General features: G+C 41.1%; 1 protein-coding gene across 2 annotated transcripts in view; it reads right to left on the reverse strand.

The window, feature by feature from the left end:
• LOC131067226 (DNA gyrase subunit A, chloroplastic/mitochondrial) overlaps positions 1-27,583 on the reverse strand; it is a 225,220-nt gene that overhangs the window by 58,442 nt on the left and 139,195 nt on the right. Inside the window, exons 16-17 of one of the 2 annotated variants that reach the window (XM_059218196.1) lie at positions 12,508-12,584; positions 12,255-12,344 (exon numbers count right to left, since the gene is read on the reverse strand). In XM_059218196.1, coding sequence (XP_059074179.1) covers positions 12,255-12,344; positions 12,508-12,584 — 167 coding nt within the window. The remainder of the gene's footprint in view (positions 1-12,254; positions 12,345-12,507; positions 12,585-27,583) is intronic. The other variant, XM_058002183.2, reaches the window with a different exon arrangement.

A 27,583-nucleotide genomic window follows, 5' to 3' on the forward strand; every position in this document is an offset into this window, starting at 1 on the left:
AAGTTGCAAGTTATTATAAAACAACTTTATGAAATTACCTTGGCACATTTACCTAGGTTGTTTTCTAATATAAAATGGGCCGCTCTTTAATGACAAATAACCCCTCAAGTTGGGTGTACAACTTTGGAAGATTAAGATTCCATTTGGAATCTTAAAAGATACTTTTATGGGGTTCATATTAGGGCGAGACGATTAAAAAAGATGGTAAAGGATTTTGGAAGGCATTATGCATTGGTTATTTTTCAGCATTGGTAATTTGCAGGTCTGCAACTTTCTTGAGATCTTCAAGTTTGGCACGATACCCTCAAATTTGGCTTCAGAAGGACGAAATCCCTTCTACAGGCACCACGTGGGACACATTAGAAGCTTGATTCAGGCCATTGAAGGGCCCATTTAGCAAGCAAACCTGGAAATCAGCATTTCTTGAAAACCACGATCAGATCTGGGCAGATAAATGTGAGTTTTCAGTCCATATTTGAAGGCTATGCAAGCCGTACCATTTCAGCAGCCTGGGGTTTGCAATAAAATAAATTAGAAGGTTTTGGAGCCAGAGTTTGTGTGCAAAATCATTGTCAGGCTATAGCGTTATCTGTTGGTTGATTAGATTGATCATATCCCAGCTTATTTGGGAGCTATCAGCAATTCATCGGGAATTTGGTGCCAAATGCTGGTGGTTCTCCTGGGAAGAATTTGGGAGAAGCTTCATCTTTACATTCTACTTCCTCAATTGTTTTTGTTATTTATTAGAATGATGAATAAAGCCTATTAAAGTTGTTGATGAGCGTTGGAGACTCTTGGAGCAGAAGTTGTAGTCAATAACACAGCCTCCAGGCAAGGCGTGGGACCTCTAGTAGGCCATATTTGACATTAATGTATTGAAATCCAATAATCTCTTGCATTTAGTATTTGCTGTTAAAAAAATCAGAAATCTGAAAATTGATTTCAGTCAATCGTTTCGTTGTATCGCATTGTTATTTCCTTTATGCATTGTCAAAAACCCAAAAACTGGAAAAGTACCTACAAAAATCTGAAAACACGTTCGCTAGTCAAACTACCAAAATTGGAAACATTCAATAGTTTGGATCAGAATTATAAGCAGGGATCTTTCAACACCAGTTCAAAACAATCAAAAGAATTTCTAAGGCTCCCCCATAGACAAAGAATTCCACTCTTCAATACTGTACATTTTTCATCTTTCCTCTTCCCCTTCGACAGCTATGCCAATGATGGGGTGCTGTCCAAAATTTATATACAGACATATTTGCCGTAGAATTTACAAATACTTGGAAGATGTCAGCATAAATAGTCTTCAAAAATCCTAGGTGAGTATCCCACCCACTCTTCAAGTTATCCAAAACAGTGATAAATGCACTAAATACAATGGCATGAATTTCTAGTTCTTTTAGATCAGATGGCACAGGCCGGGCCATTTCCTTCATACAATCTGCCTTATTACTCAACATGATGTCCAACCGGAGGGCAATTAAGTTTCGGAGATCACAAACTTTTCTCAAAATTTTGTCCTTGTCCGCTTAGAGGCTTGAGACCTAATCATTTAAAGTTATAATATGGCCTTCAACACTTCTACTTAAAATTACATTAAGATCAAAGGACTCTTAGATACTTGCAATCTTGCCCTGACAAACACCTATTATCTTGTCTATGTCTACACCAAATTTGGGCACAATTGAACAACACTTGTATAGTTTTCCGCATTCTAACAATGTATCAAAAATAATTTGTAGTTTCTTATTAAGTCTCTCTCTATCATCCTCAACCATCTTCCGGAATGTTTGTAACCTAACATCCTTAAATTTATCCAAAACTTTCTGAGTAGCAAACTTCTCTAAAGAATCAAAACTAGTATTTACACTGTTAATTAATTGCAACAATTTGCCGGAGGGGATTTTATTGAAATCGAACCCCATTTTGACACATTATTTTCATTCAAATGTATCTCACTTTGCAAATTATGACCTTGAGGCGTAAATCAACACTACAATCCCATCACTTAACTCATTTTCATCACAAATCCATCTCAAAGGAGAATCAGCAGTCATTTGGACACACAAATTTGATCTTCATGTAAAATATCCCCTACTAGGAATTTGCCCTCCATCGGGACTCAAATTCCCATTAAACTCTTCTCAAATTCCATCAAAATGCTTTCTAGGGGAAATTCGGACCCCATCAACACACAGTAACTTAGTCATTTCTTCACATTTTGTCCCCTGTGGAGAATCAGCCTCCATCGGGACACATAAATTCGTCCACATTTAACTCTGTTTCAATCATTTTCTCCCTCGTGGAAAATCAAACCTCGTCAAGACACTCTATTTGCACTCAAACTTAGTCATTTTACCACCTAGTGCAAAAATGTGGTCATCAGGACACACATACTTCATGCATTTTCGCCCTTGTAGGCATGGTGGAAAAACGGCCTCCATCGAGACACTTTATTCAACTTGAATGGAAATTTCTAATGCATCAAGTCTTTCCCCAAAATTACTTGCAAATTCAATCTATGACGGACAAAATGCACCTCATCAAGACTGGGACCATTTTCATCATTAAAACTACTTCTTTTCTTAAAAATGGAGTTGAAAATCATGCTCCATCAAGACAAAGTCCATTTTCACCATTACTGCTCAATGTAAAAACGCCTCCCATTGCGACTTTTCAATTTTATGCCATAATTCCATCGAGGAAAAATGTCTTCCATTGAGACTATGAGGATTTTCACACTTTAAAAGCCCAAACTTATCAAGTTTTATCATTTTCTGCAGTGGAAATTCCATTTACACAAGGACTTCCAACATTTTACCTTTAATCGAGGGGTGGAAATAAGGAGTCCATCAGGACATTGTGCATTTTTGACTTATTTCACCTCCTAGGAGTGGAAAAACGACTCCTGTAGGTACTTTTCACAATCTAGCACAAAATTCACACCAATTTGCAAAATTTAAAACACATTTTGCTCACATTTAAAAGGTTAGTTGCAATCTCAAAACTTAAAATAATTTAGGATCACTTTGACATTTTGAAGGAATTTTAAACACTTTAATCATATAGACTTCAAAACTCAAAATTTAAACATTGCTTGCACATTGAAGACCTCTTGCCATGACCACATGAAAAACGACACTAGGGCATTAAAGCTCAAAATTGCCACGTGACTGCCAAAAACCCTAAACTAAAAAAAGAAGGAAAGCTAGAAAGAGGGGCTCCCCATTTGCAACGATACAATGTGTGGAAAGGTCACAACATGACCTATGATGCTGGTTATTAATTGCATTATTTTACTGTCGAACCAATGAACAATGAGTACGATATATCTATCATAACATTCAACTTTTTATAAAAGGATATCAAATTAAAGTTGTACTACATTTGTAATACATAATGGCAGTTCCAAAAGTTGTTTAGCATATGTATGATATGTGGTATTCTAAATTTAATTTTTGTTTCTACTTTTTAGGCTGCATATATGTATATATTTGTAATTTTTATATTTTTTTATTAACACATACCCAAACCCCCTCCAAAAAATTTATTGTACACCAGTACCATACCCACGTACGAGTACCTGTACTGGCAACTTGGGATTGACCAATTAATTTGATAGTTTATGGATCTTGGAAACTATTTCCTCATCAGGGCCATGAAACAACTCGATGCAAATTTGTGTATACAGCTCAAAGTCAATGGTTGTCCAATAACTTGAGAGATCCATAATTCAAAAAATTGTAGAGAATGAATCCAACAATTCGGCAATTCAACTTTGGAGGTGCACCTTTACAAGGATTATGAGGTAACCTGATGTACATCTACTTCGTACAAGATTTGTATTTTAGAAAAAATGTGTCTAAAAAATATGGCTCTATTTGGCTCTAAGGTTTTGATTTTTCAACAATTTACGTTTTACTTTTAGTAAACTAAGCTTTATAAAGGGGTGTGTTAAAATATAAGGCTTTGTAATAAAGTCACCAAAGCAACATAAAAACAAAAGTCATTTAGTTAACTATCCATTATATCTCTTAATTTCTTTCTAAGTGTAGTGTCCTAAATTGTACTCGCCTACAAGATGGTCCTCACTTAGGCCTCACTTTGGCATTCGTCCTCTAAGGCCTAACTGAAGCATTGATACTGCTCACACCAAGTATCAAACTGCAAATTCTCACAGTTTGCACTTTCTCCCCTCTTAATCCTAGATCCCGTGTCATCCTGTGTTGCAAATTCAATTTATTTTTCAACTAGCAAGTATAAAAGGCGGTCTACCAATCTCATTTTCAACGGAATCTAGAAAATTCAAGTTCTCAATTACATTCTAGAAAATTCAAGTCAGCAAAAATTCAGTCTTCTATCAAGCATTGGAGCAAAAGTGAAGTCAAGATTCAAGCATTGGGGCTGAAATTCATGTTCTATGTTTTATGAAAAGTATTTACATGAAACCCTAATTCCTTGTGGAGAAACAAAACTTCATTAAAGGAATATCATTAGGTGTTTTTTTATTTTCACCCCTTTGCTCAAAAGGAATGTATTTTACTGCAGTTTTTCATTTACATTTCAATTCAATTTCATTGTTAATTCCAAAATTGGGGTTTCACCTAATGCAAACTCCTATTCTCAACATTTTTCCCTATTTCACTTTGTGCAAGAACAGGTACAGAGTTTTGTTTCGGATGATCAATAGGGTTCACATAAATGAACAAATTCACCTTTTTACGATGGAAAGTTCGGAGGACCAAGGCGACCACAACCACAATCTTGACAAAATAGGCTATATCTCTAGGAACAGATCTGAACCTTCATTTTCTGCTCAAATAAAGTTTGTGGCTTCGTATGATGCTTGTAGCTTACTATTTCTATCAAATTGCTTCAATAACTCACTATTTCACCCTAATAGTTAATTAATTCAATTCAATTCAATTTCCAAGGAAAGAAGAGCCCCATTTAGGAGGTTTGGAATCTGATTAGAATCTTGGTTTATTAGGCTTAGATCTAGCAAATTCCTATCTCTCCCTAATGTAATGGTCATTAAGCAAAACTACGGGTTTACAATCCTATGGTGAAACCCTAACTTTCAACCATTACATTTTGGTGAACCTGACATCTTGCACCTGAATTACTGATGTGTGATCTCAAATCTAGTTGTGTATGCATTTTCAAATTCAATATTACACCTACAAGTTCCATTTCCAATTAAATACATATATTTAAAAGTTAAATTTACGCAAACCCTAATTTATAATTATAAAAAAATTCAATTCAAGCGAAGCGAGTGAAGGGACCAAACTTCTTAGGGCGTCCAAGTTCAAAGGAAGCAAGAAAAAGAAATTCGCGCATTTTTGCTGATATGCCCGAAATTTTCAAAGAACTAAACTCGCAAAAATCGACTCATTTGCCAAATGTAAAACACTAAAATCGCAAAATGGCTCTATGAACCAAAAAATCAAAAAACCTTATTTCGCCTGAAAGTCCCGAAAATCATTAAAATCGTGAAAAATATGATTTTGGGCTTAAAATGCCCTTCTAACCCGAAAACGCAAAAATGGGATGTAAAGGCGTTTTAACTTCAATTTGCAAAAGGGCCTTTTAGGCCGAAAACACCAAAAGCAAATGAAAATAGCAAGGAAGTTTGTAAATTGGGCCGGTAAGCCGAAAAACTTAGGAGAATAGCAAATCGCGCCAAACAAGTTACAAAGCCGAAAATTACTAAAGGAGAAATCACACAAAATGGCCCTTTAGGCTGATAGTCAAGAAAGAGGAGAGACATTCATGCTCAAGAGGCCCGATCTCACAAATGATCCAATCAACCCAAAAAATCACTAAGTTCACAAAAGTGTCAACGAAGCCGAAAGTGACAAAGGATTGCAGAACGTGGTTCTAGGCAAAAATCGGCTAGTGAGTTAAAAAATAGGAAAGGGTGAAAATGATAACAAGCTCAAAAAAGAGGCCTTCTATCGGAGAATTACCAAAACAACAAAATCACACATTTTGTGCAAACGGCTCGAAGTTTTTGTAAAATTTAAGATCATTTAACATTCTAGTCAAATAGGTCGAAATTCACAAGGGGGGCATTGAGATTTGAAATGAATCATTCACCTAACAGATAAAATCATGTAGAGAGGTTAAATTTGCCAAAATTGAAGGGTGGCATTAAAATGGAGTTGTCGGCTAGAGGAGAAAAGGAAAACATAAGTTAAAGATAAATCTCACAAAGAAATTCTCAACCCTGAACTCCATTAAGACGAAAGACAACATCGTTTAAAATTTTATGTTTGTCAGATTAATTTAATTATATTTTCAAATTGATTTATTAAAGTGAGATTGATTATTCACAGGTCGAAGGCATCGTCTCGAAGAACCAGGAGAAGGCCTGAAACTTCAAGGAGCCAGGCGCTGAAAGATGAAGAAGAAGATGTAGGAACGCGCTCCACAAAGCTGAAGTCCACCACCAAGACCACAAAGCTGAAGTCCACCACCAAGACCAAAGACTGAAGAACACTCTGAATGTGGCAATCATGCATTCTCGATAAATACACAACTGGATTTAATTCTAGAAGTTCAGTTTTTGAAAATATTCTCGATAAATACACAACTGGATTCAATTCTAGAAGTTCAATTTTTGAAAAATTGAAACTATTTTATTGTAAAATTGCCTATGGGCCCCACTCAAGATATTTTAAAACAGAGGAGACGCAGGTCACTTATGCCCAACTACCAGATAGACTCAAATTGAATCTAGAAAGTTGCAGGTAGTTGGGATGGTGGTTGGATTGATGACTAAGAGTTTAATGGGCATGGGTTAAAGCTATCAGCTTTTGGAAGGCAAATTTCATCCCTTGGATGCAGTCCATCCTAGCCTCTGATTCATATTGTAAAATCTATAAAAGGCAAAGGCCTTTCATTTTTTTAGGGGTTAGAATTTTATGGTTAGAGTTTTGTAGTTAGATTTTAGAAATTAGAATAGGTTAGATTTTAGGAATGCATAGATATGTTGCAGAAATTGTTGTAATAGGCAGCTGAAATCAATATATAGACATTGATTCGATGTTTAACATCTTGTATTCGTTTTGTTTAAATGGTTTCTTTCAGCTAGTTAATTTTAGAGTGCAGGGATTTTAATGGTGAAGTGTGGAGGGGTATTTGATGCATTTCTGGTTCATACCATTGGGGGGTTTGCTGACTGTAGGTCATTGTGCATGGTTAGTCTGAACCCAAACTATGCCTAGTTCAACTACAAGAGTTCGTCTTAGACTGCGCCAGAATTGCGTGCCTAAAACGAGTGTCTACGGTCTGAAAATCATTCGTCCCTTGGAGCTTGCACCGTTCTTGTCTAGTTGTGAGGGTGTCACTAGCAAAAACAAGAATTGGTTTATTGAAGTCTATCTACCCGCTGCATCAACAATTATCATCCTTGTCCTTAGGCTTTCTGAACCCTTCTCTTTTGCTTTTATTTCGCAGTCTGAAAAATTGTAGCAGACAATCTTGTTGCAAAACGTAAGTCCCCTTGTGCTCCCAACAAATCACATCAATCATTGAGTTATCCTGCAGTCAAGACCTAACAATCGAAACCTTGAGGTCGTCCTCATTGATCAACTAAAACAGCATTGGGGATTTCCTTATCTCAAGAGAGGATAGGATACTTAGCATTCTATTCTCCATCGGCCAGACAGAGTCGTAGCAATGCGACTTTAGCAACTTCAACACAACCCTCAAACCATGCAACAAGTAAGTCCACTCCCCAGACTTCCTAAAGTAGACTCTTCTAGTTGTATTGTTTACTTCCTCTTTCAACAAATATATACCTATCTTACCACAATTTCCAGGACAGGAAAGGAAGGCCACGAGGTACCAAATTTTGGGAACTTTTTTGGGGTCATGTTTGGGGACCGCAAAAGACTACCATATAAAAAACAACCAAAATTTAAAACATATAGGAAATTTTCGAATATTAATATGATAACATTGATAAAGCATTCAGCATGTACATTACAGATACTTGATACATAATTGAGAGTTTGCGTGAGAGTCGAACAAATTAGCAATTGTCAAAACCTAATTGCTTTCATAATTCATTGAATATGCATGTAATTTAAAAAAATAGTATAAAACTCACAACAAAATGCTCAAACTTTGCAAGTTTCACTTTTAACTACGATACGAAATACAAACAAAGAAAGTTTCACCTAATTTCCTCCTCATTTAGAATGAAATGGGGTGTAGGGTTCGTCGGCATGTTAAGTTAGTTTTCCTTTTCCATCATTGATTAAACAATTGATGATGAATAGCAAAGCATACATTGTATGTTCCAAGTTGTTCAAAGGCCTATTAGTTCAACCTAAATCCTTGACGCTCAGGGGGTTGGAGGTGTTTTATGAGTACCCCCCTACTCACACCAAAGACAATTTTAGTGAGACCATTCGGTCAAACAAGAGAAAAAAAATAGGACTTACTATAAATTTTAAATGTTACCTTTTTTATGGGGCTGGCCAGCCATCCCAAAGATGATTGGGGGACGTCATAGATAACCTCACCCCTCCTGAGGATAGTTGGCTATTCCCTTTTGATTTATAGGTCATCCCCAAGTTTCCAAGGCATTGCTTGTGTGTTTTCAAAAAATTGGGGACATTCCTTGTGTTGTCCGGTAATTAAGCAATAAGACATTTAATGTATATCGGGCTTGCAACCAATGGGGGCATTTTGCCAATGACTGTACAGCGGATGAAGTGCCACAAAAACTTTGCAAGTGGTGCGGTCCAGGGGACCATGACGATGGCAACTGTCCGAAATCTGGAGTGAATTTGTTGAATGTAGAAACGGAGGATGTGCTCCCCATAACAAGATCCAAGACGAAAGCGGCCACTTACCCAAATCCTCGTACGGAAAAATGAAAGGCACTGAAGGCACGTGTGGAACTGGAGAAGGAGAGTTCAGCGACCAAGGATATTGGATTGGATCATGGAGCGAAGAGCTTGAAGCCCAAGTAGGAGTATAAGGTGTTTTGTCAATCTAAGGGACTTAGACTGGGTGTTTGCATGGAGCTGGTTATTGTGCATAGGTTGTACAGGGAACCAGGTTCACCAGCGAACTCATGTAGGCATAGGCGAGGGGCCCAAAGCAGTGTGACTTGGAGTCCTCGTTCAAGAAGGGGGTCTGAGTTGTGTACTGGGTAAGCCGTCGCAGGCTCATGAGAGAGTCAGTGGTGCGCCAGGTTGAGTTCCGAAGGAGTCAAGGTCTTCGTCGATCAGGAGTCTACATGAGAAGCTACCGCCAGAGCCAAGGTGCAGTGGTATCTATACCAATGTTTCAAGAGTGGACGTTGATCAAGGGGCAAGAACTTGTAATCGGATGCTTGGGAGGTATTCAAGGTAGTGACCAGCGACAGAGTTGGAATTGTTTGTAGACCGGGCCACGGGCCGTTTCTTCATAACAATAAAGCTATCTATTGCCCCAGTATTGTGTTCATTGTGTGGAGATGGACAAACAAGAAGCTAGCTCAGGGAGTCTAGTCGTCCCATGAGATATGTTTGGTGCTTGAGGGTTCAGAGGAGCTGAGGGAGGCCAACATGGGGCGCCAGTGTAGTGGGAGTACTGGGCATGCTCAGGGAGTGTGCAGAGTTGGAGCCGGAGGACTTAAGGAGTTTCGGCAAGGGTCAGTGTTAGTAGTCAGGGTCTTATGGAGGACTCAAAAAGGGCACGATGCATGATTGGGCCAATCTACTGTCAGACAGAGCCCACGACTGTATGATGCTGAAACATAAAGTATTTTATATGTCACATCACGCTATCAGATTATTTTTAGATTCCATGCAGGTATAGGTGCCACCACACCGTAGAGAATGGCAACCGCGGGATAGCATCGACTCCCTTAAGCCAGCTATATTTTATTGGTCAAAGCTAGATATTTTGACTACCGCCGAGGGACAGACTAGAAGGAAGAGGAGGAGACAGGTCCACGTAGTGGTGTCGGCCAATGACATGGATTCAGGACGACATGGCACTAGTGAGGAGGAAAGTGAGGGGTCGGATGATTCAGAGGAAGATAGCACCTTCAGGTTTTCACAGACCAAGCAGCCAGTACCGCCGCAGGAGACCCCCACCACTCAGACAGTATCGTTGGCAAGCGTACCGAGGGGGCATCGTGGAATGCCTGAAGGGGGAGCTGGCAGGACCGGCTAGGTGGTATTTACTCCAGCATTCTTGACCGTCGGAGGAGAGGGAGGACCATTGGCATCATCTGGAGTCACAGTGGGTACCATTTCTACCATCGCCATACCTGGGTTTAGTCAGATGCATCCTCGGCCTCCACCAATCCAACCATCGCCAGTCACAGCCAAGATAACGACACCAGCGAGTGCACTAGTACGCATGCCCGTCATCCTGACGAAACCTAGGACAGAGGAGGCCCAGATGAGGGTCGAGGAGAGGCTAGCGGGGGACAATGTTGATTCATGGCTAGACAGATATGCGGCTCTACCTTCATCCCCACACAGGCAGGCACCACCCACACCTTCCTACCCTTGTATTCCTTCACCTCCAAGGGTTATTGACTTGGACAGTGGCACTAGAAAGAAGGACAATAGAAAGACACCGCTGGTTGAGGAGGGGGCGGTATCACCACAGCAACAGCATCAGGTTGGAAGGATTAGAGAAGGGAGACCTACTACCATGGTGCAGTTCTTAGCCAGGATAGAGGAGGTTCAGTTACTGGTTGCCTCGACAGTAGAGGAGTCTGTCGAACAGCTCACTTTGCGGAGATTCCTTGCGTTTGCTACATCTGGAGTAGCAATGGCATTTCAGCAGTGTTTTGAGCAGCATGGATGGTCGACGCTTGATCTTCCAGAGATGCGAGCAGAGTTGTAGAGCCAAGAGGTGGTTGGAGGGAGTCATACACAGTCTGTGGTCAAACGGATTGAGCAGGCTGTATGAGATAGGTATCTCGAGCTTCGAGAGACTCAGCTCAGGGCGGATAGGGCTCAGGAGGAGTTGGCCACTTGCATCCCTGCATTGGAGACATAGTTAGAGCAGCAGCGCACCCATGCTAGGAGTACAGATGAGATCCTTGCCACCGTGAGAGGAGAATTGAGTGTCGTGAAGGCAAAGTTGGCAGTGCAGTCAAACGAGAGAGCCTCAGCAAAATCGAGAGTTGCTACCCTGGCAGCAGAGTTGGAGGCGAAGCATCAAGAATTGATGGAGGCAGTGTTTCGAGTGAGGAGTTCCCAGGAGCGGCAGTTGCAAGCTGAGCAGGACCTCCGATACCGGACCGACCAGGTGGTACAGCTTCGGGAGTAGTTGGCAGTAGCAAAACCAGCCCCTCCACCATCAGAGACGCCTCCCTTACCCCCTCAGTAGTCTGTGTGTAGTTGTTATTTTGCGGGGTTCGTAGTTGTTATCTGTTGTAGGCATATCATTCCCATTTTGTTGTCTGTCGTCCGGAGACGACATTTCTTTTTGGGGGAGATGATGTTGTCGGGTAATTAAGCAATAAGACATTTAATGTAATTAGAGTTAATGACGGCAGTTAACCCATCGGTTGTCGATAGTTGACACTGGGTAACTGACCGGTCACCTTTATATATTAGTGAGTCCTTGGTCATGGAGAGAAGGTTAGTATGGTCATCGTCATTGTACTGACATTATTATGAATAAATGAAGATCTCAGTTTCTTTATATTCTGTCATGTTGTATTCTGTCATGTCTATTATTTCTGCAATGCATTGAATTACACTTTATTGGCAAAACACCCTGGATGTTCCCTTGTCCTCACAATGTTTCAGAAATGGGGATGACACAAAAAATGTTGGGGACGGGTGCCTAGGTTCCCCTAGTATGTAATAGCCTTATAAAATATCAGGGTTTGACTTTCAACAAATGGGCTTAAAGGCTCCACAAATTCTCAGACAAAGGAAGCATTGTCAAAGCTGGCGTATCTTTCTAACTTGCCTAAATAATGAAAAAGTTCAACTCAAAGTCGTCCCCTATCATGCAGAGCAATAGTTAATTCAATCATTTTGATCACATCTAAAGAAACTATCTACATTGCATAATAGTAATTACTATTTCCTCATTATTGAACAATTCAAAATAAGAAAAAAAACTCTAGAAAATTACATGTTAACCACTTGAAAATGGTCAATATATCCTACCATTTTGATTCCAATGTAAGAGTACACTTGTGAAAGCACACAGAAAAATGAAAAATTACTGTATTTGTCTAGGGGAAGAAAACGGTGAATACCACATCATACCTGTAAAATTCTATTTCGGTCTCCTAAAAGCTCTATTAAGTTTGTGATTTCTCCACTCAGTGATTTGTGCTCCTCCATAAACTTGTTTCGCTGCATACAAACCTCAATATGAGCGACCATATAAGGCAATAAGAGGTATAACAGGCTACGTTCAGAGTACTCTCAGTCATTTAGTTCTTTTCTGAGACAATGGCATTTAAAACTCAAAATCCATCGCAGCACCTCACTCAATTTTGAAAACAAGACAACTTACCTCAAGTGATGTAAGCTTTCTAAGAGTGATATTTAAGATTGCCTCAGCTTGTTTTTCCGATAGACTATATCCTGTAATACATACAGTTCAGATAAGCAATGAAAGTTTCCTGTTTCTCTAAAATAAAAGATTAGACTAGAATTAAAAATTGCAACGTGAATGATAATGAGAAGTAAAGACATCTCAAATGATGGTATTATCGTTACTAATATTCACTATGCTTGTAAGACCCTATGATAGTGACAATTGTCCCTCATATCAACAATTACAACAAACGCCACTAAAAATTCAGAGTTTAACATCCTATAATTTCACTACGTGTGTATAGGCATCCTGAACAAGCATGCCATGCTGTGTTACAATTACAAATTTTCTTTATCAAATTTTATATCATACAGCACCAATTCTGTTACATAGTAGCTGATGAATGAAAACCATGATCACCGAGAGATGTAAGGGTAATGGTACAGGAAAAACGTTCCAAATGAGCATACTAGATAGAGTAAATGAGTAAAGCTATACTGTATTATATATAAATAGTCACCAAAAGAATTAGGGACACAGATGGGCACATATTCCCCAGAACTAATATTAAGTATCCCAGTGAGCATAAAGAGAACGTGGACTGAAGTCAGTAAACATTAACTAGCTTCTAAATGCTGGCTCTGTGAGTAAACATCATAAGGGCTAGCAATATACAATGTTAACAATTACTCACATCAGCTGTTGCTAAAAGCTGCCAAGCTATATGCTAATTCATATTTAAAGGGGTGAACGATATCCCAAATTGAGCATGAAAATCTGATGAAATGAATTTTTCTGTGTTATCTTCTGTTTGTGAAGATTTAACACACTGTTGCATGTTAATAGCAGTACACTTTCAAATGGTTCGCGTTGATTCAGCAAAGCAAACGTCATACTGTTTTGCATCAGCACAATAATCCCCAGTCAATTCAATTTGACCAATAGTTATTGGATCTTGACTAAAGTCTACAAGATCGAGATATGCTTGACTCAACTCAGGGAATTGAACACATCTGACAACAGTGGAAACAAGCACATGAAGAAAGATACCTTGATAGATATTGTTATTAGTAATCTTCCACCTATTTATGATATGATTCATCATGGTGATATTTCTATGATGTCTTTCTGTGTTCCTCACACTAATCATTACTTTCTTAAATAATGTGCATTGTTTATAAAAGCAAGGATAAACTCATTGAAATGAAAAGCACGGTTCAAAGCAAATGACTCACTATACTGAAGAAAAAGAAAAGGGCAAAGAGTTATGCAAGGATAACTAACACAAAGATAAGGATTTTTGTTGTCTAAGGAACAAGAATCATGATAATAATGTTGAGAATAAGGGAAAACAAAGGAAGACAAACTCCTCACATTGTGAATATTTAGACACAAATCTGAACGTAGTGAGCACATGTGCTTTACTAAGTAGCATGATCTCAATGATGACTTTGAAAAATCTCAAGGCAATGGAAAGCAGTGTTGCAAAAAAAAAATTGTCTTCCATGCTCATACCTGAAAAAGTGAACAGATTAAGACTCCAAAAGTTCATCATATGATAACAGTTTCTCCATTTTTTTCTTCTTTAAATACAGGAACTGAAGATGCAATTTAAACCAAAAGTAGTTTGTTCAAACTGCTCGTGGCAATAGTAAATTTGGAGTTCAGAATTGTGTCATCACTTATGTTTATCATCTGCCAGAGCTTAGTAAAATATTATTAACTAAATTTCAAATCACGCAAATGGGGAAAGTAGTTGCTATAGACTGACAATTTGATATCAATTATACAAATGATCATTTCAAAACTGTGACCTTCAGATAAGCTGTACAGAACAGAAGTTGAAAAAGATATGCAAGTTTTCCCAGTTTTATGAGATTGAATCTTGTTAAGGACCCTGTCAGTATTACAAAAGGAAATCGTGAGAGACATCTATCGAATTTGCAATAATGACTAGGCAATCAATGGTTACTTGAAACAAATTAAAATGCTAATATCCATTACTTGCGCAGAATTATCACACTAGTTATCCTGTCTACTCTTACATTGATTATGCCCATAGGTATTCTATAGTGGCAGGAAGGCACAGAGAATCATATTATGAAAGTGCACATAAAAACCAAAATACAACCAACATATGTTTCTAAAAAAGAAAGAAAAGTATAAATATAAAGGTAAACTTTCAAAAAGTAACATATCAATATATAATATCTATTAATTTTTTCAAAATATAAACAAAACAAAAGAATTACTAAAATAATGAATCATGGGAAAGTAAAAAATTCAAATTCCCAGAGAACAGTAAAATAGCTCTTCAAATATAAATAAAGTAAACAATGTAATTAAATAAATTTTCTTAAATACAAATTACAATTTATGTGTCTATTAACCAAATAATATAAAGTTAAAAAAAATAACTCTAACGTAAATAAAATAGTTCCAGACTGATATCTCTCTGCATTTTTTAGATAGATGTATTTAAGGTGTATAAGTTCTCATTACCATTGTAATTGAAATTCTTACCAATCATTGCCAACAATCATGCACAACTGTAAGATTTCATACGCCATACGGTCTTCTAAAACACTACTACTCCCGGTACGTGATGGTTGTACGGTATGCTTGCTTGTGATGTTCGTACAGTAATCCCTCTCTTTTGTGATGTTCGTACAATATTCTCTCTGTTCCCTGCACGGAACAATGTCTTGACCGTACAATGAGTGTTTGACGTACGGTAGTATGCTTGGTCGTACGGTGGGTGTTGGACGAGGTGTACGGTAGTGGGTCGTACGATGGGTGTTGGATGGGGGTGTACGGTAATGGGTCGTATGGTTGGAGTTGGATGGGGTGTACAGTAGTGGACCGTACGGTTGGAGTTGGATGGGGTGTACGGTAGTGGGTCGTACGGTGGGTGTTGGATGGGGGTGTAAGGTAGTGGGCCGTAAGGTTGGAGGTGGATGGGGTGTACGATAGTAGGTATTACGGTGGGTGAATGCTCGCCAAGTTCCTCCCTCGAGCCCTCCAAACACTTAGTCAATTCAAAGTTGTATAGAGTAGTGTAATGAATTATTATCATTCCAAACACAAGAGACTTAGGTGTAGTGATGAATATTCGCACATGCACCAGAAATTATATTGATAATGATCACACAACAAATTACATAGACTCATAACAGAAGCAGAATAGGGAGAGGAGAACTCCCACCGAAACTTCGGATGCCAAGTAGGGAGGATCTCTCACCTCCGAAATGACAGACAAGCTGAACTCCAACTCGAATTCCCACATACAAAGAAAAATAGCAAAATTCGCATACCAACACAAATGACAAACTCGGCCATAAATATGGGCTCCGGGAAACTTCCCGAAGGATTATAAATGGGCCAAAAAGACCAAACTAAGACTTAACTACTCTAATTAAGTAAAGGGCCCGAAAGATTTGTTATTACATTTGGGGCTTTACAATAAAATATTAAATTTATTTTTAATTATATCGGGGACATCACAGTCCTCCTGAGCCAAAAATTGCTCGTCGTCAAGCAATTGCAAACTTGGATGCTTTAGAATTTGCTCGCCTTCCCAGGTGGCATCCTCGATGGGTATATTCTTCCAATGCAGAAGGAACTCCTTGATTGTGTGTGATCTCAGCCTCTTTTCTTTGACATCGATGATCTCTGTCGGCTCCAAAATTAGTTTCCCTTCTTTGTTAATGGGTGGCAGATCCTTGGACATTGTGACGCGCTGCCTAACGGCCTTCTTAAGACATGATACGTGAAAAACATTGTGAATCTGACTCCCCTCAAGAAGCCCCAACTCATAGGCAACTTCGCCCACCCTCTGAAACACCCTGTAGGGTCCATAGAAACGCGGCTTCAACTTCTCCTTACCACTTGTCTTCAAAGAGGATTGTCTATACGGTTGAAGTCGCAAATATACCCGATCGCCCACCTCAAAATTTCGCTCAACCCGATGTCTGTCGGCATACATCTTTTGCTGGTTCTAAGCCCTCTGCAGGTTATCTTTGAGAGATGTTAGGATGTCTAAACTATCATGAAGCCAATCTTTGGCCCTCGGTACACGATTGTCTCCCAATGGCAAATCAACAAATGAAGAAGGTTCATAACCATACAGTGCTTTGAAGGGTGGCATGTCGATTGACATGTGATAGGTGGTGTTGTAACAATGTTTACCCAAATGTAACCAATGAACCCAAGCCTTTTGTTGAGCTGAGATGTAGTTCCTAAGATAACCCTCTAGCCATTTGTTCACAATCTCGGTCTGTCTATCTATCCGCGGATGGTAGCTCGTGTTCGGCGACAACTCGATTCCTGCCGACCGAAATAACTCCATCCACAAGGTACTCAAAAAACGGCTATTCCTGTCATTGACTGTGTTTCGCAGTAGACCATGTAAGCAGAATACCTCACGGAAGAACTCGGCCACTTGAACTACTTGGTATCTTGTAGGGATGGCAAAAATATGTGCATACTTGGTCAAACGGTCAACTACGACCCAAAAATGCAATCCTTTCCTTGCACTCTAGGGAGCCCAGTAATGAAATCCATCGAAATGCTATCCCATTGCTGGTCGGGGATTGGCAGTGGTTACAGCAGTCCGGTCGGTAAGGTGTGCTCAAATTTGTTCTACTGACAGGTAGAGCATTCCCGCACAGGACGTCGTTCTTAATTCCCTTCCAGGAAAACCTTTCTCGGATTTGTATGTAGGTTTTCAAGTATCTCGAGTGTCTGGCCAAGGGAGAGTCGTGCATTTCCTTTAGAATCTTTTCCTTCATCTTGGACTCGGGTACCAGATAAATTTTGTCCTTGTAGTAAATGATGTCGTCAAGCCACCTTGTATTGGTCATCCTTCACTTGACCATCCATCAGTTCGCAAGCAAAAGTATTATTGGAGTATTCAACCAACAGGTGTTCCTTCCAATCCACTGACATCTAGGATAAAAAACATATGGCAAGCCTTCTTGACAGGGCATCAGCTACCACGTTATTCTTGCCTTTCACATACTCAATGTCGAAATCAAATGCCTGGAATTTGCTCACCCACTTATATTGTCGTTCATTCAAATCCATCTACTCCAAGAAATATCGCAAGCTGTTGTGGTCACAACAAACTTTGCACTTGCGAGGTAGTGTCGAAACTTCGTCAGTGCGTGCATGATGGTGAGTATCTCCTTGTCATAGATGGAGTACAACCGCTACACTCTCAGGAGCTTCCGACTCTCGAATTCAATGGGGTGATGGTCTTGCATCAACACCGCTCCAACGCCTTCTCCCAAGGCATCGCACTTCAGGATTAAAGGGCGAGTGAAGTCTGGTAGTGCCAGAACCAAACATGTACTTATAACTTCTTTTAATTTGTCGAAGGTCCGTTGCACCTGCACATTCCAATGGAAGGATGCTTTCTTTGTCAAATTTGTCAGTGGTGCACCAAGCTGTGAAAATCCTTTCACAAACCTTTTATAATAACTGCACAACCCAAAAAATCCAAGCAACTCCGAGAGAGTCTTGGGTGGAGGCCAATCCAAAATTGCCTAAGTCTTCTCCTGGTGAACTTGTACCCCCTGGGTGTTGATGACGTGACCCCAGTACAGGACCTCGATCATTCCAAATTCACATTTGGACCTATTGGCATACAATGATTGCGATTTCATAATCTCGAATACTTCATCCAAATGTCCCAGAATTTCCTCCCAAGTCTTGTTGTAGATGAGAATGTCAACGAAGAATACCAGTAGGAACTTATGCAGTTGCTTGTTCAAGAAGTGGTTCATGTAGGACTGAAAAGTGGTTGGAGCATTGGTTAATCCAAACGGCATGACCAAGAACTCATAGTGTCTGTAATGGCAAAAAGAGGTCGTCTTTTCCACATCTTGCTCCCTCATATGAATCTGGCATAGCCGAAGCAGAGAGCAATTTCGGAAAAATAGACTGCGCCATGTAGTTCGTCCAACAGCTCATCGATCCTAGGAATGGGGTATCTATTCTTGATAGTCTTCTTGTTCAGTACACAGTAGTCAACACACATTATGAGAGTTTCATCCTTCTTCACCAATACCACTGAGGACGCAAAGGACCTAGAGTTGGGTCGGATCCATCCTTTATCTAGGAGTTCCTGGATTGTTTTCTCTATCTCTTCTTTGAACTTCTTTGGGTGGCGATAGGGTATAGTGATAACGGGTTTTTCTCCTTCCTCCAACTCGATGGTGTGCTCAAACTCTCGGTGTGCGGGTATACCAGGTGGAATATCAGCGAAGATCAAACTATGCTTATCCAAAATCGACTGAAGTTCCCCATCCTGGTAGTAAGTCGATTGCTGTTTCACAAGTTTTGTTGAGATCAAGCAATGTGTTGCCCAGACTACTTCATCATGTATGAAGATAGCTTCCATCCATTTGGCAGAAATCTCCCTTGGGCTGCCATTCAACATTCCTCTGAGAACCACCTTCCTGTCATCTACCTCGAATGAGAACTCCATCCTTTTGAAACTCTGTGTGTGTATTGGTTGAGGGTCTCCATCCATTGAATGCCCGATATGACATCTGTGTCATCGAGATCTATTACAAAGAAGTCGTCGATCACCATGTAATTTCCCATGGTGATGCTCAGTTGTGGAACCAGGTGAGTGCATGAAAAGAGATTGCCTCCTACGACCTTGACATCGAACCCTTCATGCTCCTTTGTACACAAACCCCTTTGGATGACGAGTGATGAGTTTATGAAGTTGAGTGAGGCCCCACTGTTGAGCATAACAAGGACTTGTTGCCCTTGAAGTGTACCACGTACCCTAAATACACTACACCTAGGGATACCCACCAGTGTGGCAATGATGCCTCCCCTCCGTACCAATGTGGAGATTCTCTTTGCCAAGCTGGTTTCTTCGGCCTATTCTTCCCTTGGTGGTTCAATTTCCTCACGCTCCTCTTCTCCGTCAGACATCACCTCAATAAAGTGAATCTTTCCTTTGCCTAAACATCGACGTCTTGGTTCCCATGGCTCCTTGCAAGTGAAACAATGCTTCTTCCTTCTAAGTTCCTATTTTGTGGCTTCATCAAGCGATGACCTCTTCAGAAAGGGTTTATTGTCCTTCTCCTTTGAAGCAAACGATGCTTTGGTATGTGCAAAATTTCTGAAACAGGAAGATGTTGCCCTATTACGAGCATTTTTCAATGCTTTCATGAGCGTGCTAGGGTTGGACCCTTTTATCCAACCTTTCAATGGTTCCATCAATTCGTCCATGAAATAGACCACCAATCTCTACTCTGAGATGTTTGTTACCAACACGGATAGCCTCTGGAACTTTGTGATGTAACTGTCCACAGGTCCCAACTGTTTTAGTTGCGCAAGCTCCTTGAAATTGAGTTTTGGATCCTTCCCGTCAAATCGATCTATGAGCCTCTCTGTGAAGTCAGCATAGGAAGTTATCTGGTCAAGGCCAAGAGTGATCATTCCATGATGCCACAGTTCATGAGCAACTCCCTCCACGTGAAGTGCTGCAAACTTGATAGCTTTATCTTCAGGCATTGGGTTGAGTTGGAAGTAGGTATCTGCTTTTTAAACTTAACCTCGTGCCGAAGTTGCCTCGGTCCCATCAGAGGATGACAGATTGATCTTGCCAACCTTCTGATTGATGTCATTGTTATAGTGTCCATAATAGCCCCGACTTCTGTCGCCCGAGTATTTCATCTGGAGCTCAACATAATCCTTAAAGGACATGTCCCCCTCAAGATTTGCATCCCTCCAATCTTGGTTCAACTGTGCTTGCATCTCCTAAAAGGTGGGTTCTTGCTCCCCATGTGGTGCTTCTGATTTTTGAGAGAAAGTCAACATCAACGCTCGTGAATATGAGCGTTGGACGTTTGACCTTCCAGTGACCGAATCATCGCCCTGTTCATTCTCTTCTCCATTCGTTTTTCCCAGGGCCAATTGTCGTAAGGTTTCCTCCATGATTTGTTGTCGTTGCTCCCCTCTGGTTATGGTGTCCTTCAGTTCAGCTTGGCTTCTAGTTAGCTCCGTTAAAGAGTTTTGGTTATAGCTTTGCTCAGTACCGGTTCATAAACCCTGTACACTACTACCGATATTACCTTCCCTCCAAGAATGTCTTACAAAACATTTACAGATCATTGCATAATAAACATTCACATACAAATGATCTTCGCATTTCACAATCCTTATCCACAAGTTCTATCCTCGCATAACACTATAACACATCCCATATATATCTCATAATGTCCTAACATACTGACCTATATACCCATTACAAACTATATGCCTTATGTCGGCTTACAATGCTTTACAAAAGATTTACAATGTCGGCTTTATACAATAATTACAAAATTGTTTTCTGAATTAATCTTCCTTGATGTAGGCTTCCTGAAGTGTTTTATGCCGATTTCAGTGCCAGTGTAGCCCTGAAAGCTCCGAAGTCGGTGTCTGTTGATGAGTGCCTAATAATGTCGATAAACGATTCCATCAAGTCTTGTTGCCATCAATGACAACAAAATGAATCCAACGAGTGTCAATTGCAAACAATCTCCCCTTTGACATTGATGGCAACACTCATGTGAAAAATGGATTCCCTGTCGGTTCAACTAAAATATAGTCCCCTTGAGCAATACATTCCTTCTGACATCCTGAAATCCTTCCCATGTGTTCATGTCTGATTTTTCTGATATTATATACACACTCCCCCTTTGGTGTCAATGCAAAATACCGGTGAAAGAATTAAAAGAATTCAGAACAAATGAATGAATAAATACAGTTAATTTCATTGGAGCTTGACTAACTTCAAGATTTCAGGGTATGCCTTATCCAACAACTAAAGATATGTATCCCAGCCGGTTTTGAAGGTTTCAAAAATGGATGCTAGTCCACTTAGTAAGTGTGCCAGTGTTTCCTTCTCTTTGACTTCTGCCAATGTGGGTTTAGCAATCATGTCCATGCACTCTTATGAACACCCAATGAATCTAATATGGGACTTACAAGTCCTCTAAGGCTTCTTGCCCTCCCTCTAATCATGTCCATGCACTCCCTCATATCTTTCTCCTTCTCTAAAGCAAAAATTTGGTTCTCCAAGGAGAAAATTTGTCCATCAACAGATGTGGTCAGTGATGTTAATCCATCAAAAGAATTTGCAATGTTAGCTATTATCATACAACTCCTTCAATTTGCCATCTACATTCGCTGTAAGAATTTCTATGTGTTGTGCGTTGCACACGCCCCCTATCGCCGACAGGGTCCCCCTTTCCAGTTTTGCGTTTTTTGATCGTCATCCCGAGAATCGAAGCAGAGTTTCTCGTGTCTCCTCGAGCGAGTTCGTGATCAGTTCGTAAGCTGATCGACGTTGGAGTAATGAACCAATGAGTCCTCTTGACTGACCTGGCTTTCGGGCGTAAATACTGAAAGTTTGTTCCAAAATTTCAAAGCTTAACGTAATGCAAACATTTCGGACCCCAGGTCCGAACTTGGCGAAAGTCAAGTTGAGGTAAAAGGGAAACGTTATGCGCTCCCCCTTTTGGATTTAAGGTCCGAAGGTGAAAATTCAAAATTTTGAAAGCATAAGGTGGCAATCGCATTTCGGACCCTAGGTCCGAAATTTCCAAAATTAAAATTTTTAAAACATAACACTACCCATCCATTTCGGACCTTAGGTCCGAACTTCAGTGAAAGTTGAGTTTTAACGCAGGCGAATGCCCATTTCGGACCCCCGCGTCCGAATTTCAAAGGACAAAGTGTTAAGGTTTTTAAAAAAAGCGATATCAAAACGCACTTCGGACCCCCGCGTCCGAATTTCAAAAGGACAAAGTGTTAAGGTTTTTTAAAAAAGCGATATCAAAACGCACTTCGGACCCCCGCGTCCGAATTTCAAAAGCCCAAGTGTTAAGCTTTTTAAAAGCGATATCAAAACGCACTTCGGACCCTAAGCTCCTAAAAAGACCAAGTGTTAAGCTTTTAAAAAGCGATATCAAAACGCACTTCGGACCCTAAGCTCCGAAAAAGACCAAGTGTTAAGCTTTTAAAAAGCGATATCAAAACGCACTTCGGACCCTAAGCTCCGAAAAAGACCAAGTGTTAAGCTTTTAAAAAGCGATATTAAAATGCGTACTTCGGACCCTAAGCTCCGAAAAAAGACAAAGTAAGGTTTCAAAACATATTAAAATGCGTACTTCGGACCCTAAGCTCCGAAAAGGGACAAAGTGTAAGGTTTTAAAGCATATCGAAACGCACACTTCGGACCCCCGCGTCCGAATGACAAAGGCAAAGTGTTAGGTTTTAAAAGCGACATTAAAATGCGTACTTCGGACCCTAAGCTCCGAACGACACGCAGTGTTAAGATTTAACGCAGTGCAAAGATTTAACGCAGTGCAAACAAAACGCATTTCGGACCCCTGCGTTCGAACTTCAACAAGGTCAGGCGAACAACGTTTTCGGACCCTAAGCATCCGAAATTCCAAGGTGAAAGTTTAAAACGAAGTCCAAAAAGCAAGCAAAACTTTAACGCAGAAGGCACAGTGTGTAACGCGGAGGCCAGGACGAACAAACCCGCGAAGGTTAGATTCGAAAACCTCCAATTTGTCAAAGTTCAAAGGATACAATTCAAAATTCGAAAGGAACTCTTAAATCCGAAAACAAGGAGGTAAGAAACTGCATCATCCTCCCATCAACCATTTAAAATTCAGGTTGCTAGGCACAGAACCATGTGAAATTGATAAATACTCTTTCATCTCCCAAACCGCGAAAATTTAAACAGGAAGGATAACCATTGGGATTCAAATTTTGCAGGGTCATCCGCTCGCCCCGCGCAACAAGGTCGGGCAATCACCCATCATTCGCTCCAATCAAGTAAGTACGCCTTATCGCGTACGGTCATTTAAAATGTGTGAATCAAATAAGCAAATACGCAAAATTTGAAATGCTTAGAGTCTGCATCTCCGTTATTCGAACATCCAAAATTTAGGACTCATTCCCAAGGTTTGGCCGGAAACTGCATCTCTTTTCAAAATTCTCATGTTTTGCCTTTGTTAAAATTAATCCAAAAAATTCGAGAGTAAGAATGCTTAGTCATAAATCTTCAGGAATATGATGCTGTTGAAGTTAATCAGATTGTTAGCCCAGAATGATATTTAAACTAATCTCGGTCTGTTGAAACACTTCTGTTATTATCTAACCCGCATCGTCATTCTCGTATCACCTTGTAATCCATGTCTGGCTGTGCAGGATAAATGCCTAAATCAGCGGCAGAATCATCAAAAACACCCGCTGCAGCAGAAACCTCACGAGCATCCAAATCAGACGTCCCACGGAAAGTTGAAAGAATGAAGTATCAGTATCAGAGAGGAGGGTTAAGAGAGTCAAAGGTCCAGAGCATCTGGGACAACATTGGTGACACCGACCTTGGCCACATTGATATTCAGGATTTCAAGGATCGGGTCTTCTCGCCCAATGCATATGGCAGGCCTAGGCAAATGCTGGAAAGTGGCATCGCCCAAGCAGCAGGTTTTCCTCCAGCAATCCAGAACTATGAATTAGTAGTGGAAGCTGCTCGGCATTACGAGCCAAAGTCCAGATTAGTGCTTCTAGAAGATATCACTATTGCCGACTTGTCCCCTGAGGCTATCGGTGATGCATTTGATATCCCCTTTCCAAATAATCCCATAGCTACAACAATGGACGAGGCACAGGGGGCGTATGATATGAACCCAGCCCGATGCAGGGCACTGATTAACGAAGAATGGTTCAAAGAAAAAAGGCCTTCAAGCACCAGGATTGTGAAAAAGACCCCCAGAAGTGACTTTCATAATGAACATGGCGATATGGTCACCTTACTTAGCTGAGTCATGGGACTTCCTAAGTCCAACTACTTTGAAGAATGGATGTTCTATTTTACAGAACAGGTCTTTGCCGGAAAGTCTCAGTTTGACTGGGCCTAGATCATAAGTGATAACATCCACGCTCAGTTAATTGAGCTTGAGACAAAGAAGTATTTCACCATGACCTCCTATTTGGTCTATATGTTCGCAAAGAATCAGCCACTGCCAGGATTAATAATGAAAGGTGAGATCGGGAATGGGCCTGGTCAGGTAAAGGTTTATGATTGCTACCCGCAGCTGCACTACCAGGATATAGCTCAAAGGGAAAAGAGCAGCCCAGCTTACGCGGTTGGACAGTACGAACGTATCAACGACGCCTTCACAATGCGCCTAGTAAGGCTAATGCAGGGAGGGTTACACATAAGGCCCTCGGAGCAAGCTACCATTTTAGTGCAGAGGTATGGGGCCTGGTTTATTCAGTTCCCAAGATTCTCCTACATCCGAATTGCTGGCTTTGAAGGTGCCCCCCTTCGACTTCCGCGGTACCCAACCGATAAAGTAGTCCTCATGGAGGTGGCAAGACAATCACGCCCTGCCGGCATATTGTTACGAGAGAGCAAGCAAGCTGGATTCGCATTTCCAATGATCATAGGCAACCATGATGTCCAATTGAGAACTCCCACCCTAGCAGAAGAGTCCCTTGCAGAGCTAGCCTCCTATGGCCTACAGGAACATTTTCCAAGAAAATGTTTTGATCATGACAATTTGGCAAAGAGGGCTTATGGTAGGCGCTACAGAGCAAAGGAGTCAATTGAAGATTACTGGAAAAATTGCTCCGATGACTACGAAGTCAGGCGACGGGAATATTCTAGATTGAGTGTGCAGCAAATGCGACTCTTTGAGTACCGTCGGGTCCCGGATCAGCTCACAGACTCGAGGAACTGCCTCCAAGTCCGAGAATTCGAAGCAGTAAGGCATCTCTTGCCAGGCGTTGATTGGTCTCAAGACCCAATCACGGATTTCGAAGCAGTCATGGCGGCCCCGGCAAGATACACAGATCAGTGGTTACAACACCAGATCGAGAGGCTAGTCCATGAAGGGGTCCAGTTTACTTACCATCTGATGGGCAGTTTCGACTCTCAGTCTTCCGAAGATGAAAGGACATCAGCTGAAAAACCAGAGAAAAGGAAGAAAGCTAAAGCTTGCAGAGGGACTCGGACGCCCAAGAGAACAAGGAGGGAGAAGATTCCCATAAGAAGGCCAGAGACCACTTCATCTTCAAGGGACCCCAGTTCGTCCGATGATGCCATAGATTTGGATTGCATACCTGCTCCGCCTTCCCAGAGCGACGTAGAGGCATTCCAAGCCAATGACTCTCCTGCTCCAGATATGCCGGACACCGAGCAAAAGGGCCCCAATCCGACTAAGCCGGGTGACCAAATAGAGGAAGGAGAAATCCCATCCACCCAGGGGATCGAAGTGCATGAACCTACCCAGCAGAGCCGCCACGAATTGCTACTCCTCCATGCAGCCAAGGACGACTCAACTGTCGAAGGGGAACAAAGAACAGACGAGATCCATGAGCTCGAAGGAACCAAGGAGCCACCATCACAAGAAGATGTCAGACAATTATTCAGTGAAATAGGGGAGAACTCAGATGCAAACAAGGAGCTTCCTCCTTCTTCCACCCCTTCGGTGGCGGGACAGCTGCTAATTTGTGATCAGCCGATTGAAAGCATGGGAGCACAAGGTGCTAACTTAACCCTATCCTCAACTCAGACAGTGCCTCAAGAGTGGCTGATCGCCAGAGCTCAGCGCAGGGCCGCCACCAAGGCACCCATTGATCTAGAGGACATCTTCTCACGAATGGATCAAGCAAAAGCAAAAGGGAAGAAGAAACCAAGAACATACTCTAAGATAACCAAGGATGAGCAAAGGAACCGCACTCTTCGTATTGCCACCCCGCCCGTGAACAAGCCAGCAGATCAAATAACCCTGGCAGATTATAGCATTACGACTGTCCCCATCGGACGAGCTACAAAAGAGCAAGAAAAGGAGGAATTTAAGGACTCAGTGCAGAACATACTCAGACAGCTCGAGGAAATCACGGCTGAAAAGGACATGTATCGGGCCCGTGCTGAACAAGCCGAGGGATACATCGATAAGCTCCTACGGCCACTACACAACCCCTCTGAATCCCATATTCCCCCAATGGCATTGGCGCAGAGGACCACAAATGAATTTGAAGGAATCCGGGATACCGCAAAGCCCGTTAAGGAATGGGTGCAGGACATCAAGAAAAAGGGAGAACAGATCCTCAAAGAAGTAAAGGAAATGGCTCTCCATCGAGAGCTCACTCTAGTCAAGCTGTTGGAAGTAAAGAGAGAATCCCTTCACATGCATGAAGTAGCGGCCTCTACCCTTCCCCTCCTAAGAGCTCTTTTCTGGACACATACACAAATTCCCACACTGCCTGACATCCTGAATCCCCATAGCATCAGTGTTCTCAAGGAATGGTATTGGACCGTCACCATGAAGAACGACGCCCAGGAAATTATTGACAAAGAAAATGACGCATGCGAGGCAATTCTGGGGAACATGCAAGAACTAGGCAAGACCATCCTCCGATCAATGGTTTCGGGGTGGATAAATGACCTGTCCGACAGTGTAATCCGGCCGGATTGGGAGGAAAGATTGGGAGCAGATAAGGTTTCTTATTCCATCGAAGACTTGAGTTTTGCTGGTCAGTTCCATTCAGACATATTGTGCTTCGAGCGTAATCGCTCCAACTGGAAGGACGGTTTAAGGCACGTGGACCAGTATCTCGAAGGCATGCAATACAAAATTCGCCACCCTCCCATGCCGCCTTTTAAATCCTCTTCCAATTATGCATCAAGTTTCAGGAATATGTCCGCGAGGAACGAGCAGCAGGTCGTGATTTATGGCGAGAATACCTGCATGGCGAAGACCAGTTTCTGCAAAAGGAATGTGAAACCAGGATAGAGAAAGTAGTTTCTCAAAAATGCCTTTTTCCCTCCAAGTCTTAAAAAGTGCACTTTTGTCCCAAAAAGGTGACAGTTGACTTTTGGTCAACATATTGTAAAGTTTTTTGTGCACCTCCCCTTTTTGGATTATTTCAAAAGTTGTAATTATCCTTTGGTAGTTATTGCTCCTTTTGGGGTAGTTGTAGATATTTATCCCCCTATTTATGAGTGTGGGTCCCTCTTTTT

Source organism: Cryptomeria japonica, chromosome 3, assembly GCF_030272615.1.
Source record: "Cryptomeria japonica chromosome 3, Sugi_1.0, whole genome shotgun sequence".
Lineage (NCBI taxonomy): Eukaryota > Viridiplantae > Streptophyta > Pinopsida > Cupressales > Cupressaceae > Cryptomeria > Cryptomeria japonica.